Source organism: Scophthalmus maximus, chromosome 7 (assembly GCF_022379125.1).
Source record: "Scophthalmus maximus strain ysfricsl-2021 chromosome 7, ASM2237912v1, whole genome shotgun sequence".
Classification (NCBI taxonomy): Eukaryota; Metazoa; Chordata; class Actinopteri; order Pleuronectiformes; family Scophthalmidae; genus Scophthalmus; species Scophthalmus maximus.
In genome coordinates, this window is record NC_061521.1 from 11,152,201 (window position 1) to 11,168,317 (window position 16,117).

General features: G+C 41.2%; 1 protein-coding gene and 1 long non-coding RNA gene across 2 annotated transcripts; one reads left to right on the forward strand and one right to left on the reverse strand.

Annotated features, from left to right (window-relative positions):
- Window positions 1-3,526: 3,526 nt before the first annotated feature.
- Window positions 3,527-15,540, forward strand: dhtkd1 (dehydrogenase E1 and transketolase domain containing 1). Its single transcript, XM_035643083.2, has 17 exons — window positions 3,527-3,800; window positions 3,889-4,041; window positions 5,340-5,551; window positions 5,644-5,838; window positions 6,909-7,178; window positions 8,098-8,269; window positions 8,382-8,580; window positions 9,163-9,475; window positions 9,562-9,646; window positions 9,752-9,891; window positions 10,020-10,170; window positions 10,281-10,387; window positions 11,504-11,668; window positions 11,759-11,841; window positions 12,293-12,459; window positions 14,320-14,405; window positions 14,503-15,540. Exons 1-17 carry the CDS (start codon window positions 3,629-3,631, stop codon window positions 14,602-14,604), a joined length of 2,772 nt encoding a protein of 923 aa, XP_035498976.1. The 5' UTR covers window positions 3,527-3,628; the 3' UTR covers window positions 14,605-15,540.
- On the reverse strand, window positions 13,966-14,627 carry LOC118315650. The gene is made up of 2 exons (XR_004794896.2): window positions 14,486-14,627; window positions 13,966-14,398 (listed from the first exon to the last, which is right to left on the reverse strand). It is a non-coding gene; the product is annotated as an uncharacterized LOC118315650 (long non-coding RNA).
- Window positions 15,541-16,117: the final 577 nt, after the last annotated feature.

Below are 16,117 nucleotides of genomic sequence, written 5' to 3' on the forward strand. Positions count from 1 at the left end.
CCAGTGTTGTAAAGACATTTTACAAACCCTCCCCCCCACCTCCCCAGTGTGTCATGTCTTGCTAACTTGTTTCTCTTGTTGTGCTTCTCTTTGCACCTTTTTGAGCAGTAACAGGTTTATGTTAAAGTCCCCCGGTGTCTGTGATGTTCAACGCGGGGATTCAATCATTATAACCTATCGTACCGCTAAACTGAGTATCTCACGCGTCTGTTAATACAGAAAAAAAACGGTGTAAATATAAAGTTGAATTTAACGTCTGAAAGCCTTCACTTGAGACACTAGTGGAAGTGAAATGAGTCGATTTGAGGGTTGACAATGATGAATATCAACAATTTTGATAAGTGAAGTCTAATCTCAAATTAATAGGCAATCTGTTTCATAAAAATACATAATTCAATTAACTCAACAAATGTCACTATTTTCACATTCTCAATGCAAGGCTTTGATGGTATTATGTTTTCCATAAGATGAAACTTAATATTTTAGTTTTTGGACAAAAGTTATTTGAATAGAAGTTAATTTGGGCCCTATGAATTGTGAGTTGATCTTATTAAAATGTTCTTACATTTTACAGACCATATGATGAATCAGTTATGTAAATTATCATTAGGTGTAACACTGAATGTTTCATATTGTGAGAATTAGCTTCTCTCTATTTTGTGTCATTGTCATTTATGTCACATGACGCTCATTCTATAGACTAAATGACAAACATGGAAATCGGAATAACTGATAAACCCTAAAACCAAACGGTAATCCCAGGAAACCATCAGTAATATCTTAGTTGGTTGATGTCACAGAATTAACCGATGGAGGTTTTAAATTTGTGAAAGGAATTATTAATGTGAAAGCTCTGGAATTACAGAAATTGCCTCAGGCTTCAGTGACCTTTAGATTTCCACAGTGGATTTTGGCCTCATTTGGTCTCTTGACCTTCAGCGAGGGCTCCATTATGTCCGAAACTGTCACATGGCCACACAGTCTGCAAAGACTGATCCCTTATATCATCTCCCACAAGTCATTATAACGTGATTATGTTTACATTTTGTCGATTGTTCACTTGCCTCACTTCTACTTGCGATGGTTCCTACAGCCCCACAAGAGTGAGTTCAGTATCTCTTAGTGAAGTGCAAACAGGAATCGAAGCAACAACGTGCATGTTTCTATTGGCACAAAGAAAACCAGCACTTCACCCTATAAACACTGATAACAGTTGTGTGGAAAGAGGAGCTGGTGTCTCTGCAGCCTTTTGATACACAGTTTCATCTGTTGTTTAATATTTGTACAAATTAGCAGCAGCGAGTGAAGAAGCCCAGTGAAACCGGTCGTGAAGTGTCAGTGAGACAGAAATTTAATCGATTTAATGAACAAACAATGCTATAGATGTTTCCAGTTATCAGACGACACTGGGATGTGAATATTTCCCGCGCTAATCTAGAGTATCTGTCTGGGCTGGCTGAGGTCATGTCATTGATTAGGAATATTAAATATATCCCTTTAAGATGAAGCCTAGGTTGACCCCTATTAAATAGTAAGTTGTTTTTCATTAAAGTCAAGGTCACCTTGCTTGTTAATTTGATGAACTGGGCTGAGGAATAATGCAGAGAGACATTACTCGAATGTGTGTCAACCAAGGACATTTATGACGCAATAAACTAGAGACCAAATCTTTGATTTCTTTCATAGAAGTGATATACTGCTATATAGTATTCATTTAGTCCTCCATCATCCATCTTGTTGCCCCCGTTCTGGTGGAGGCGCCCGATCTCAAAATCAAATTTAAGACATGAAATGTTTTAGTTTATCTTGAGCTTGTTAATTGTTTTATCAGTCTGTTTTCCTTCATTCTCCAAGAAGATCACAAACATTGGACACGGTCATTTTAGAGTAAGGCTATAAACAATTTTTTTCTCCATTTTCATCAACAGATTTATTATTTTCTTCTTCTCTAAAAATTTATTGAAAATATACTGTATGAAATCATTATTTCTTGAAGCCCAAGTTAACATATACATTTGTTAACATATACAAATTGTTTTGTTTAATCTGACTAATAGTTGAAACACCCAAATTAGGAGTATACTATCTCACAAAACATGGGAAACTAGCAATACTCACATTTGAGAAAGCGGTCCCTGTGTATGTTTGGCTTTTTTACTGAAAAAAAGACCTAATATTTCAGTCACCAAATCTACTTTATTAGGTTTAAGAGAAGATTGTGGGTTAAAAAAAGACCCTTTCACAACATGCACCATGTGCAAAGACTTTCAGAAAGATTCGAAAGCGAACTGTGTGTGAAGCCTGCAAACAAATACAAGCTGGAGCGTTCCTGGATTTAAAACAAAAAAAAGAAGCACTTTGAGTTAAAAGTGGACAAAAAGACCCAAGTTTTGCACCTGTGATGTCATTGCCTCAGTGTGAGAAGGTGAGCAGGCAGGAAGCATGTTTCCCACTGGTACAGTTAATAAGTCACATTCTCTGATGTTCTGAGTTCAAATTCTGCGTTGAGCAACTCATACATGCAAACAGTTCAGCAAATGGTTTCCAAAGACTTGCAGCTTGCACGAAATCAAGACCAGTATGCAGTTCCTTGATAAATACAAATAATAATAGCAGTCTGATGAGACAATGACTTTTATCCAAACAGTGCTCGATGTCAGGGACGTGGAGCCTGCCAAAGCACAAAGATTACAGAATTAATTCTAACGTTATCCCATAAAGCAAAAGGAAATGACTTTTACATGAATTAATGATACACATTCACCGAGCGAATGCATTAGTTTGTGATGATAATGTCTGTTCACTTTGTAATTCAGATATTGAAACACACAGGCATTTTTCACTCACCACTGTTTTGAAAAACAAATGGAAGAATAATTCAAACATGAAAAAGAAACATGTATCCGTTGAGCCTAAATCACACGAGGGTAAATGAATCGGCTGATTAACACAATTCTCATGATGGCAAAAAATATTATATACACACAAAGCCAAGTGTATGAAAAGTGAGATATGTAAACCTCAACCATTTTCCAATTCCTCAAATTGTAAATGAAGCATTTGAATTTAAAATATGCAAAATACCTGCTGAAATGTACAGAAGCGCATTGCTGCAACGGTAGAAAAACAAAAAAGGATCGGTATTACATTATAACGTGAAAGTTTATTGTTCTAAGAATTTATTAGACGTTATAACGTGAAAGTTTATTGTAGACACAATAAAGTATCACGTTATAACGTATTAAAACAATAAACATCTCACCTTATAAGGTGATATACTTCTGCCGTGGCAGTTCAGCACTTCCGTAGGAATGTGCACAATTTTAAAAATCAAATTATTATTATGCACCTTTACAGTACTTGATTTAATTTGTAACCTTTAGTATCATTATTACCTTAGTGATTGTTCTGTTTCTAAGTCTGTTTGGTGAACACATTGACAAACAGCAAGACCATACTGTCTGTAAATGTGTTGTTCAATAAAGTTAAAAAAAAAAAAGAGTATCCAGCCAATGGGATTGCGAGGCTGCGTGTCCTCCCGTCACGTGTCTCCCGGCAGTATGGCCGCCGTCCTGTAGCAGTCGGGGGGAGCCGCCGTCACTTGAGAGGTAAAACTTTAGTCCGCACCATGTCGGCCGTGCTCTTCCTGAGGCGGTCGCTCAGCAGACTGCCGCCGAGCGTCGCCCGGCAGGTCGTCGGCCGCCAGTACCACACCGAGAGAGGAGTGTACGGATACCGGCCCAAACCCGCCGACAAGGAGCACGAGCTACCGAGCGAGCGCGTCGCCGCGCTGAACCAAGGTCAGTCACTATGGGGTTAACTCAGTGTGACGTCACCCGAGGAGAAGAAGTGACTCTCTCACCATAACGTTATGTCTGTGCCCCTCAGATCACGGTGTAGCTCGCCTGGTGGAGGCGTACCGGGCACATGGACACAAGGCGGCTAAGATTAACCCCTTACTGCCCCTGGAGCCGGTGGCCGACTGCGTCCCGGAGATCAGCACGCTGACCGGCAGCATGAGGGGACGACTCAACACCTCAGGTGAGTGACACCTGTGGACGGACGGAAGTCCGACAGGAGGTCAGGCTACTGACCCGACCACGCGTGTGTCACTGCTTTTTCACTCCGAATATCACCTAACTTTTACTCAGTGATGGATTTACTGAAGTACGTTACTGGTCCCGAAGGGTCAGAGAGCTGCGGGGAGTACGTTTTTATTCTAGTTTTAGTGTAAACTGATGATGATCCATTGCTTGGCAGTGGTGAAAGTTGTATTTATAATCTTGAGTTAAGTAAAAGTTGCAGTACAACAAGTAAGAGGAAACAAGTAGAAGTCCTGAGGTGACATTTAATATTTCTTGTTGGAGACAAAATGACTACACAAAGATACGACACACAAATGACACAAAAATGACCTTGAAAAGACACAAACAGCCACAAACAGACACAATGTGCGTGATAAAGGGATTTTACTTTGCAACTACTGAGTAAATGTATTTATTCTAATTTAATGTGCCTCGCAGGAAAAACTGATGATGATCGATTGATTGGCAGTGGAGAAAGTTGTATTTATAATCTTGAATTATGTAAAAGTAGCAGTGCAACAATGTCAAAATACATTACAAGTAAAAGCCCTTACTTCATAATCTTACTGAGAGGTTAGTTAAAGTCTTGTAAGTATCATGAGGAAACATAGTCGTCATGCAGAAAAGATGCTTCTGTGAGTTTTTGAATTATTATTATTATTGGATTATTTATTGGTACAATTATGTCACTATCATTTGCTGTGTGAGGTTTTTTGTTAGATAACCATTTTTGTATGCAAATTCATCTGAAAAGTAAACCCTAACTGCAGCTGTCAAATAAATGAACGTGTAAATGTGAATAAATAAAAAAAAGTTTTTTCTTTTGAAATGTATCAGCTAAATTATTGAGTATATTTAAATTTAGGATTTAAGATTCCGTTATTAATTTGATTAAAGAATAATTAAATGAAAGACAATTTTCAGAGCACACAGACGTTACACTATGCTTATATATTATATTTCTAAAAGAACAAGTTTCTAAAACATTTTATTCGTTCCTCCCCTTTTAGGAAATAAATCCAAATCTTTTAATGTGTGATTGTCCCTATGATTTTCTGAATTAAAACTCTGTCATAAATGCAGTATTTTTAGCTTACTATGCTCATATCAAAAACAAATATTCTCCTGCAGCAGAGAAAACGTCCTTGCTCGCCCCTGTTCAGTTATTTTTTCTCCGATATTTTCTTTTCATGCAGTCAATTCTGTCATGTGTGTGTAACCACTGGTCATTGCTCATTGCACATGTCTCCGTAGGTCTGCGGCACTTTGGGAAGGCGGAGGCTTCACTGGAGGAGGTCCAGGCCTATCTGGAAGAGGCCTACTGCGGCCACCTGTCAGTGGAAACCAGCCAGCTGAGCAGCCTGGAGGAGAGGGAGTGGTTTGCTGACCGCTTTGAGGAGCTCAAGCAGAAAAGTTTCTCCCCTGAGGAGAGGAGGCAGCTGGCCAAGATCATGCTGGAGTCTCAGGTAGGTACAAGGACAAAGATGAGAGTAAATAAATCATCTTATTACATTTCACATGGCATCAATCTCTTTACTTCTTCTCTCGCAACCTGCAGGAATTTGACCACTTCCTAGCCACAAAGTTTGCTACCGTGAAACGCTACGGAGGAGAAGGAGCAGAGAGCATGATGGGCTTCTTCTACGAACTTTTCCACCAGTCGGCCCACAGTGGAGTCACGGACATTGTCATCGGCATGCCCCACAGAGGCCGACTGAACCTCCTGACAGGCCTGCTGAAGTTCCCACCAGAGGTATGACGGGCCCACACAGCCACATTTAAAGAAACCAGATTGACAAGATTATATATTTTGCAGTACTGTAATAAGCAGCACACGTACAGTAACAGAAAAGTAATTGAGCCCTTTGGAATGATCTGCATTTGTGTATAAATGAGTCTTAACATATTTTGCCAGATCTTAATCTGCGTTACATTTATGAACGAACGCAATCTATTCTAACCAAGACAAACAAATCATGGTATTGTTCTTGCCCATATTGAAAACCTCACTAAAACATCCACAGTGAAGGTTGGCAAAATTATGTGAATCTCCTCAGCGAAGGACATCAACAAGATTCGGAGTCGGGAGTTAGCAAACCACATGTCCACTCGCTCACTGTGAATCCTCTAGATTTTCCTGCTGTATTCTCTCTTGGGCTCACTCTGACATTTTCCATAAATTTTACTTGGAGCTGGCAGGGAAAGTTCCAGAAAATGTCCAGAGCAACATTAGCGTTCTCACATACAGCACCTCAGGAAAATGCCTGGACTTCAGTGCTTGTCTGAAAGCAGCTAATGAAACAGTTGGACGAGTGGGTTAGAGCTACTTTGAACTACAAACAAAAACACTCAAGCATCTTGAGTTTTTTCATGCACGAGAAGCATCTGCTGATGTGAAACATGCCTCACAAAAAATGAGTACTTCAGATCAAGAATTGTTGATTTACCTGAAGCTGGAAATGTATACACAATTGTAGATTTTCATTGTCTATACACTGAGATGAGGGCAGCCAGCTAAGATGACTGTAAAGGCACAATGTAACCTCTCAGTGAGGTTAGAAACAACCCCAGAGTACCAGCTGAAAGCTGAAAGGAATCACTGGAGCTCACTGAACCACATTGTGATTGTCAGCACTTCTGACTGAGATGAAGATCAGGTCACATTTCATGCCCAATTGAAGCAGAAAACCATGTCAAGTCCACAGGGTTCAAATTATTTCTCTTGCCACTGTAAACAAGTCGCGGTTGGTGGCCAAAGAGTAAACACGGGTGCGATAACATCAAACAACACAGTTTTTCCACCATTTTTTTTCTCCCTCTCAGCTCATGTTCCGTAAGATGCGAGGCCTCAGCGAGTTCCCCGAGAGCTCGCCTGCCATCGGCGACGTGCTCTCCCACCTCACCTCCTCGGTGGAGTTGGATTTTGGCGCCGGACACCCTCTTCATGTGACCATGCTGCCCAACCCGTCCCACCTCGAGGCCATCAACCCGGTGGCCCAGGGCAAAAGCCGAGCCAGGCAGCAGCTCAGGAAAGAGGGGGACTATTCACCCGAAGACAGCGCCCAGCCAGGAGACCAGGTCGTCTGTCTGCAGGTACCTGCTCACACACCTGATACACACACACACACACACACAGGTGAATGTGAAATCAATCGGTTTATTACTGATCTGTTGTCTGATATACAGGAAAGGGATTGGTACAATTTAAATGTAATCAAATTTACATGGAATTTAGTGATAGTATTATTTTAGTTTTATTGTTTATCCAGTATTATATGCAAAGAAGTTGTGTAGCCCTAACAGTGGAAAAACTTAAAAAAACACTTAGGAATGACAAAAACTGGCACATGTATCCTGTTGAAATGGAATAATTGATTGAGTTGACGCTGATTCAGGAAGACGGAGACCGTGGATGACTGAAGCAGAAGTATTTATTATCAGATGCTCAATATTGAGGAGACTTCCGGTTTGCTACACAGATCAACAGGATCACAGTGTATTATGATGGCTCCAGAGAGACTTCAGCTGCTCTCTGATTGTTTTGGCTTGCCATAGATAAGATGACCTTGCTTAGTGCTTGAGAAGACTCATCTTAAGAGTTTGTCAGGGGAGGGTAGAGGAAAATGGGATTCGATCCAACAAACCGTTGATATTACAATTGAACGATCATCCAGGAAGCCCATAAATATATATTTTTTTGAAATATCGTTTAGGTCAAAAACAGCACATACATTTATCAGGTTTGTTGAGGATTGACTCTGTGAACCTTTGGCCCTGAGTTGTGGAACTCCAACATGATGTCAGCTGAAGGCCTTCTTCACTTTTCAGTGCTGATCCAGGGTTGGTCTCTTGCAGATGATTACAAGCCTCCCTGGGCAAACTGTTGGAGTTTAAATTCTCTGCCCAACATGGTACAATGGCAGAATTAGTTACAACGATAAAGCAGTGTTGTTGAAAGACGTCTTAATCAAACTTCCCGCATCATTTAGAGTTACTCTTCTCCTCTCCACAGGTCCATGGTGATGGCTCTTTCCCTGGTCAAGGCATCGTTCCCGAAACCCTGACTCTCTCAAACCTCCCTCACTACAGAGTGGGTGGGAGCATCCACCTCATAGTGAACAACCAAGTGGGTTACACCACTCCATCGGAGAGAGCGAGATCCTCTTTGTACTGCAGCGACGTCGGTCAGTGACCCTCACACACAGTCTCAAATACTATGACTTCTCTTTTAAATAGCTGTGATATCACACAATGAGACACTGAGCATCTCACAAACAAGAGACATTTGTACCCCAGGCAAGATGGTGAACTGTGCTGTGATCCATGTGAACGGAGACGATGCGGAGGACGTGATGCGGGCCACTCGGCTGGCCGTGGAGTACCAGCGGCGTTACAGGAAGGATGTGATCCTGGACCTGCTCTGCTACCGTCAGTGGGGCCACAACGAGCTGGATGAGCCTTTCTTTACCAACCCAGCCATGTACAAGATCATTCGGTCCGTTCAGTTCAGCTTGTTAACTGTTTATTTTAACTACATTTTAAGTTAGTTCAGCATACACTGTATTTCTCACGAGATTCTAGATTCAGAAGAGAGCAGTAGTTCCCAACCTCACCTGTTTTATTTTAATGTTTCATATGTCTCAATTAGTTCCTCTCTAAACGTCCCATATGGTTGAATCTAAATAACAGTTTGAGCCTACATAGATACAATTATCCTCATACAAGATGAGGGAAAAGTCCCAAAAATAAACATACATTTGACTAACAGATTTTTTTTCCTACTCCAATTATCATCTGACTCTCCAGGACCCCTATAGTTTAGGGTTCATTCATCCTTAGATTGGGAACCACTGAAAAGCTTTAAAAACACTGTTGTCAATGGATTTGGACAAAATATTGTTACTTTACATAGTAATATTTAAGATCCCACAATGACAAAAGAGAATACAACACATTGTTGTACGTTAAGTTGAAGTATAATTTAAGTATAAGATCTTAATACTTCTTCCATCACTGGTGTGTATTGTGTTCGTGATATAATACTGGTTCATGAAACAGGCGATGTGTCACATTGCAGCTCCCGTAAGAGTGTCCCCGACTCCTACTCCGACCAGCTGATCGCTGATGGTCTGATGACGGACGCTGACCGTGGCGAGATCAAATCCAAGTACTACGGCTCGCTGAACGACAAGTTGGCCAACATGACCCTGTACAGCCCCCCGCCCACCAACCTGCAGGGCCGCTGGGGAGATCTGGTGGAACCCCAGGCCAGAGTCACCACCTGGGACACCGGCGTCCCTGTTCCTCTCCTTCAGTTTGTCGGAGCAAAATCGGTGGCCATCCCTGAGCAAATCCAACTGCACAGTCACCTCGGGAAGACCCATGTTCAGGTGAGGCTGTCATCTCCTTCACATCTGTTGGGTGGTCATGTGTCGCAGCAGCTGGATGATGGTGTTCTGCTCCGTTGTGTTCTCAGGCTCGGATGCAGAAGTTAGAAGAGGGCAACAAACTGGACTGGTCCACCGCAGAGGCCATGGCTTTCGGCTCCCTCCTCTGCCAAGGCGAGTGTCAAAGCAGAAAAAACATCAGATCAAATTTAAGAATCATTGCGTTTTTATTGTCGTCCATGAAATGGATGTGCTGATTCCAAATGATTGTCGCCGCAGGCTTTAATATTCGAATCAGCGGGCAGGATGTTGGAAGAGGCACATTCAGTCAACGTCATGCCATGGTGGTGTGTCAAGACACCAATGACATGTACATCCCTCTCAACCACATCAGTCCTGAGCAGACAGGTTTCCTGGAGGTAACAAATAAACTAAATTTGTTTAACACATTAGTTCTTCCAACATTCTTACATGAAATTTACCAATATTTATTACAGGATCGCTTCCTTTCAAGTGACTATGTTATGGTTTTTCTGTGTGCGCTCAGGTGTGTAACAGCCCCCTGTCTGAGGAGGCGGTGCTCGGATTTGAATACGGTATGAGCATCGCACAGCCAAAGCTTCTTCCCATCTGGGAAGCTCAGTTTGGAGATTTCTTCAACGGAGCTCAGATCATCTTTGATACCTTCATAACTGGAGGTAAACGTCTGGCTGCTCTCACTTGTTTGCTATTAAGAATTAATCACGTTATCTCAGGTTTTTGTAAACATTTTAATCTTCGTATATCACATTTGAATCTTTGTCCCCAGGTGAAGCTAAATGGCTGCTGCAGTGTGGGATGGTGATCCTGCTGCCTCACGGTTACGATGGAGCTGGACCGGAACACTCCTCCTGCCGAATGGAGCGCTTCCTCCAGGTCGGCATCCATGTCATGTTACAATAGTTAGTGTATGAAGTGATGAGGGACCAAATCTGCAGTTTTGTGCAAAAATGTGTTCAATAATATGAGGGAAACATGCAGCTTCAGCAGCATGGTTTAGACAAATCAAGCATATATTCTCCACATGTACAACCTTTTCCCGTCTTTGTGTTTCTTTGTTGGGCTGCAGTAGAAAGACGGTAACGAGAACAGGAAATGTTTTACCAGAAAGATGGTAACTGTGGAAGAATATCTATCCTCAAATTATTGGAAAGAAATGCAAACCCATTCTTAAAGCAAAACTTTGTGGACTAAAGTGCCTCGGTGTAACTGTTAACACTGTGTTCATGTGCTGGTGTGAAGATCTAAATAAGCAAACAGGAACACGCGTATTGTGAATTAAAAACTGAACTGAGTAGTCATATTCAGAAAAAGGGTAATTTTGGTCCAGGTCTTCTGTCTTCAGCACAAAGGACGGCAGGTCAGCACAGAGCATTTTGTTTGCAGGACTCTAATCGAGAGCAAATCAATGGAGATGATGCTTCTTGAGCTTCGTCCAAATGAACTTCCTTGTTCAATCGTTCACTACTTTCTGTGTAATGGACACTGTAGTCTACTCTTCGTTTACAGTGAACTGACATCACATTTTTTTAAAGATGAAATGTGATGCGTGATTTCCCATTGTGGGATTGTTAAGTAGTGTAAATGCCATCAATACTATTTTGTCACTACATTATGGGATTTGTTTTGGGCACTTTTGAGCATAATTTTCACACGAATAAAGAGACATAATCCACCGTACATCTGTACATTTAGAGCTGGAAGCCGGCAAATCATTAAATGTAGGAGAACAGGCTATTACCATCCTCGCCGAGATATTTTCCTGGCGGAAGGACTCCGAGCTTTATGCGGACAATTGCTAGGGCGATTTCTGTGCCATTCCCAATTGGGTTTTTTTTACTGACCAACATACCTGGTTTTATAGGAACATTTTTATTATTTTAGTGTTGTTTTCAAGGCATGGCTCCATCTCTGCCTACTGGCAGGAAGGGGGGTGAACACCTATTACCTGAAGTGTAAATGATCTCTAACTCGTCCTCTTTTGTCCCTCAGATGTGTGACAGTAAAGAGGAGGGTGTGGACGGTGACAATGTGAACATGGCTGTGGTCAACCCCACCACTCCAGCTCAGTACTTCCACCTGCTGAGGCGACAGATGGTCCGCAACTTCCGCAAACCTCTCATCGTGGTTGGACCCAAGACGCTGCTCAGGTTTTCTGTAAGTACTGCAGCCGCTGTCATTAACATGTCTTAACTTTTTGTCTCTGTTTGTGTTTAAGTGGGTGAAGAGCGTTCTTTCTTTTCACAGGGGGCAGTGTCCAGTGTGACTGAACTTGCACCAGGAACGTCTTTCAGACCAGTGTTAGGTGACACCTCAGCCCCAGCAGAAAGGTGCATTTTCATAATTGATAAAGATAATAATCAATAATAAATCAACTATCTTTTAGAGTTGCTAAGAAAGTGACTTACAATAAGTGCATTCAACCATGAAGAAATTACCCAAGAGTTCAAGAATCAATGGAGTACATAGACATTTATCAAATGGGCAAAAACAGCCTCAAGTTCTCATAAAAATTTTTTTTTTTTTAGATTTTTTTAATAATAAATTGCGAATACACATAGCTGCTTTACACTATTATGATGCAACCTGAGCTCATCTGGACACTTTTGCACTGACTATTATAATTCATTGAATGAACTGGAGCAGAGATTAGATACTTAAGATATTTTTCATTCTCAACAAATGATGCTTCAAAAAACTGATGGGCACAAAATTGGGCCATTTCAAAAAATGTGTAAATCATAACTATGCATTAAACCCATCTCGTCTCATTCCACTCAGTGTCCAGAGGGTGGTGCTGTGCTCGGGGAAGCATTACTACGCCCTGCTGAAACAGAGGGAGGCGTCAGCAGCAAACCACAACACGGCGCTTGTCCGTGTGGAGGAGCTGTGTCCGTTCCCCCTGCCGGCTCTGCAGCAGGAGCTCAACAAGTACCCCAATGCCAAAGGTAGTGAGACCCTGCAGCGACCTCTCCTGTGGGACTATGTCTGACCCGAGTCATTTTGGTTGTTAAGTTCTGTATGTTTTGTTGAGGTTTTGCTGCTATTTAACAAGTAAACCAGGTACACAGTTACAAATATTTCAGTGTAGGTTTACCTCAGTGTGACCGTTTTCCTCACCACCCATGGCTACTTTTGGACTTCCTTACTTAACATTTTTGCATAAAAATTCTTACAAATTTAAATCATGAGTCAATTATGTTAGATTTTATTATCTTCATTTAGTCATTGAAGGCATTTATATAGTTTCATATGTAAAGCCTAATAATGCATTGACATTTAAAAGAGAGTTGTAAAGGAAATAATTAATTTCAATGAAAGAACACAAAAAGGACGAAATGATCTTTTGGAAGTTTGTTCAACATATTAATGTGAAGTAGAGAAACAACTGCATCAAAGATACATTACAGTACAGTAGTCTGTTCTGCTAAATATAAAGCCATGGAGGATTTTTTCTACGTCTTTGTACCACACTAGTACTTCAATTTTCAATATCTTCAAGGGGGCACACTTATTTTGTTATTGTCTCTATGTTCTATGAATCATTCAACGTTGTCGGAATCACTTTCACTGAAGGTAAAGAAAAACAGGCAAAATGAGGAATGACTTTTGACCTTAGCTGACAACAGAAATTTAGATTCTCTTCCGTTTAGAAAAGATGTTTTTCTTCAGTAAACTTGTTCACAAATTGAAAAGGACCCCTGCCACTTGATGATACTGCCAGCGGCTACACAAGTGAGTCTCGCCAAGTGTAATTGTATGTGGCAACTTTAACAGAAGTGTGACAGTCATCACTTGCATTAATGAGTCCACAGGAGGTCGTTAAATAACCAGAAATACTGGTACATCAGTGAATTTGGCTAACAAAAATCTGAAGTATAAGTATCTCCACCAAACGGGTGTCATGTTTCCGTTCCTTTGTCCACCCTCGGTGGCTGAATGAGTTTCAGTCCAGACTCTGATGGTGATTGCTTCATCTTGTTATGCAACACTTTCGCAGCATGAGGAACTACTGGATTCAACATCCTCCTCCTCACCCACAAATCCTTTGCATTTAATGTTAAGTGTATGGTTTTCAATCCCTATAATGAACTGCACCACAATGACAGTGCATTGCAAAGAAAGAAGTTTCCCAAAATGTAATAATGCTCATCTGAGAACCCCTCCAGGATTACCGTGTGCTCACAGCATTTAAGGAGTGAGCGATTTGAGACTTTTTTGGCCCAGATTATTTTTTCTCTAGCAAAACACAAGCTGTTCAACCTTCTTGGTGGAGGATGTTGGGGCTTTAAGCAGCTTGTGAGGAAGAAGCTTTGGACACAACTCAGGGCTGAAAAGTTAACCTCTTCTCTGAATTTTTAAAAACAACAACATTACTGTTTTAGTCAGAAGTAGTAATGTTGTTTGTCCAAGACAGCTAAAAACAAAAAATGATGAGCTCCAACACAGTTGTATTCATTATCAATTAATCTGCTCATAATGGGCCAATCAATCTTGTTTATTTAATGTTGAAAAAAATCCCTCCTAATTTTCCAGAGCTTAAGATAATAATGTAAGAACACCTTTAGACATTATAGACAGCTTATAGCTTATAACATTTATATAAGAATCTTGAACCAGTGGTGTTTCTGTTTTTTTCTTTTGTGGAACAAAACCTTTATGCAGTGTTTCACTTGAGATCACCATGACAGGTCAAGAAAAGGAGGAAATGTTATCACTACAGTCACGTTTGGTCTGAGCTCACTCAGGAAAAGAGGACGGGATTCTCAGTGTTTTTCAGTGTGTTCTCATCAGTTTTCACTTCACAGAGTTCATCTGGAGTCAGGAGGAGCCTCAGAACATGGGTCCCTGGTCTTTTGTAGCTCCCAGGTTTGAGAAGCAGCTGGCCTGCAAGGTGAGCGACGTTTGAAATAACACAATGTGAAGCCTTATAGTTTGTGAATAAGTAGTTGATATTAAACTCACAGTACTTACCACTCTGTCCCCCCCAGCTCCGGTTAGTGAGCCGGCCCGCTCTGCCCGCCCCCGCTGTCGGCATCGGGACCCTGCATCAGCAGCAACAAGAGGCCATCCTCACCGCTACCTTCTCCTAAGACTACTGGGAACTCAAATATGCAGGACACAAGCTTAAGTACTTCACTTCACTACAAACGGTCTGCTGTGGTTTTCCCACCATCGCCAGTAAACGCACAGAGCTGCTGCACGGCTGTTTGGAACCAATTGGTCAAAAATTAAAAGAAAAAAATCAACTGAAGTGTTAAAGTGTTGCTAGATTTATTTGTACACTTAGTCAAAAACTAGTTTTAATTATTTTGATGTGGTTTGAAGGCACAGCCTGAGTTCCTGTTTACTCTCTGTCTCTCATTTAACATGAGTGTTTTCTTTGTCAGTCTAAGGTTAAAGGCTCTTTGTAAAGGAAAACAATCATTTGCGAATTTGGTTTGGATCTGAACTGAGGTCTTGAAGCCAAGAAGCACTTTTATCTGAATCGAGGCCTTGTCGTAAAGAAGCACTTTTGGCTGACCATCCAGTTTGTCACACTCAGGACTGTATCTTGTTTGTGTCAAACCTGTGAAGGCTACACACTTCAGGAATCAAAACTGTTTAGTTGTGTCATACATTTAGTCGGCCTGAGTTGCTAATTGTTTTTTACTCTTCTGAACAGAAAGATATCAGTGTGACTTGAGGGAAATCTCTGAGCATATCATCTTGTAATATTTATAAAAAGAATGTTTTAACTGGATTCAACACTACATTAAAGAAAGAGATGAAACGTTTTCTGAACAAACAAGAAGAAAAGTTGTCACCACTGTGGCTGTGATATGTTTATCCAACCATGAACTTAGTACAGCTGAGCAATTTATGTTACAGATTTGGGCTAAGAGGTACGTGCATATTTTCATTATTTAACAATCATGGGTTAAACTGAGACTTGAGTTCAAAGTACCGGCATTAAAGGGCTAATGTAAATAAACAGAATTAGAATATTCAAATGGACATTTTCCAATAAATCTATTTTCTGGTTTGTGTATCGTGTGTGTGTATTATTATTTTAACTTGTTGAGAAACAGTATATGTCATTTTAACCTGTAATAAAGGCCTTGGTGGTTAGAATTAGAGACACGATGGATCAGTGGTGGGAAATAGATTAACATTTCATATACTGCAGTTAAATATTAGTTTGAGCTACTTAACTAATTAAGTCTGTACATTTTCTTCCACTTTTTTTACTTTCCCATCAGCCCCCCTAGTAAAAATTTCCCAGGAAAATCTCCGAAGTGAGCCCATGATGTGAGAATACAGCAGGAAAGAATCTGGAAGTCAGCGAGCGAGCGAGCGGCTGCTCTACCCGGGCGCCACCCACCGCTGTTGTGAACCCGGACGATCTCCGGCTGCTTTCTAAATAAGTAAACGGTAAACTGGGACCCAATTTTCCGGATGTCTGAAAAGAGCTGTAGAATTAAGTGGAAGGAGGAGGAGGAGGAGGTGTGTGTGTGTGGGGGGGGGGGGGGGGGGGGGGCGAGGGCCACCTGTTGTAGGCGAGGCCCCATAACTCCTTGCTGCGCCCCTGCCTGCACATTTCAACACATGTTCAAATGAGCGCGC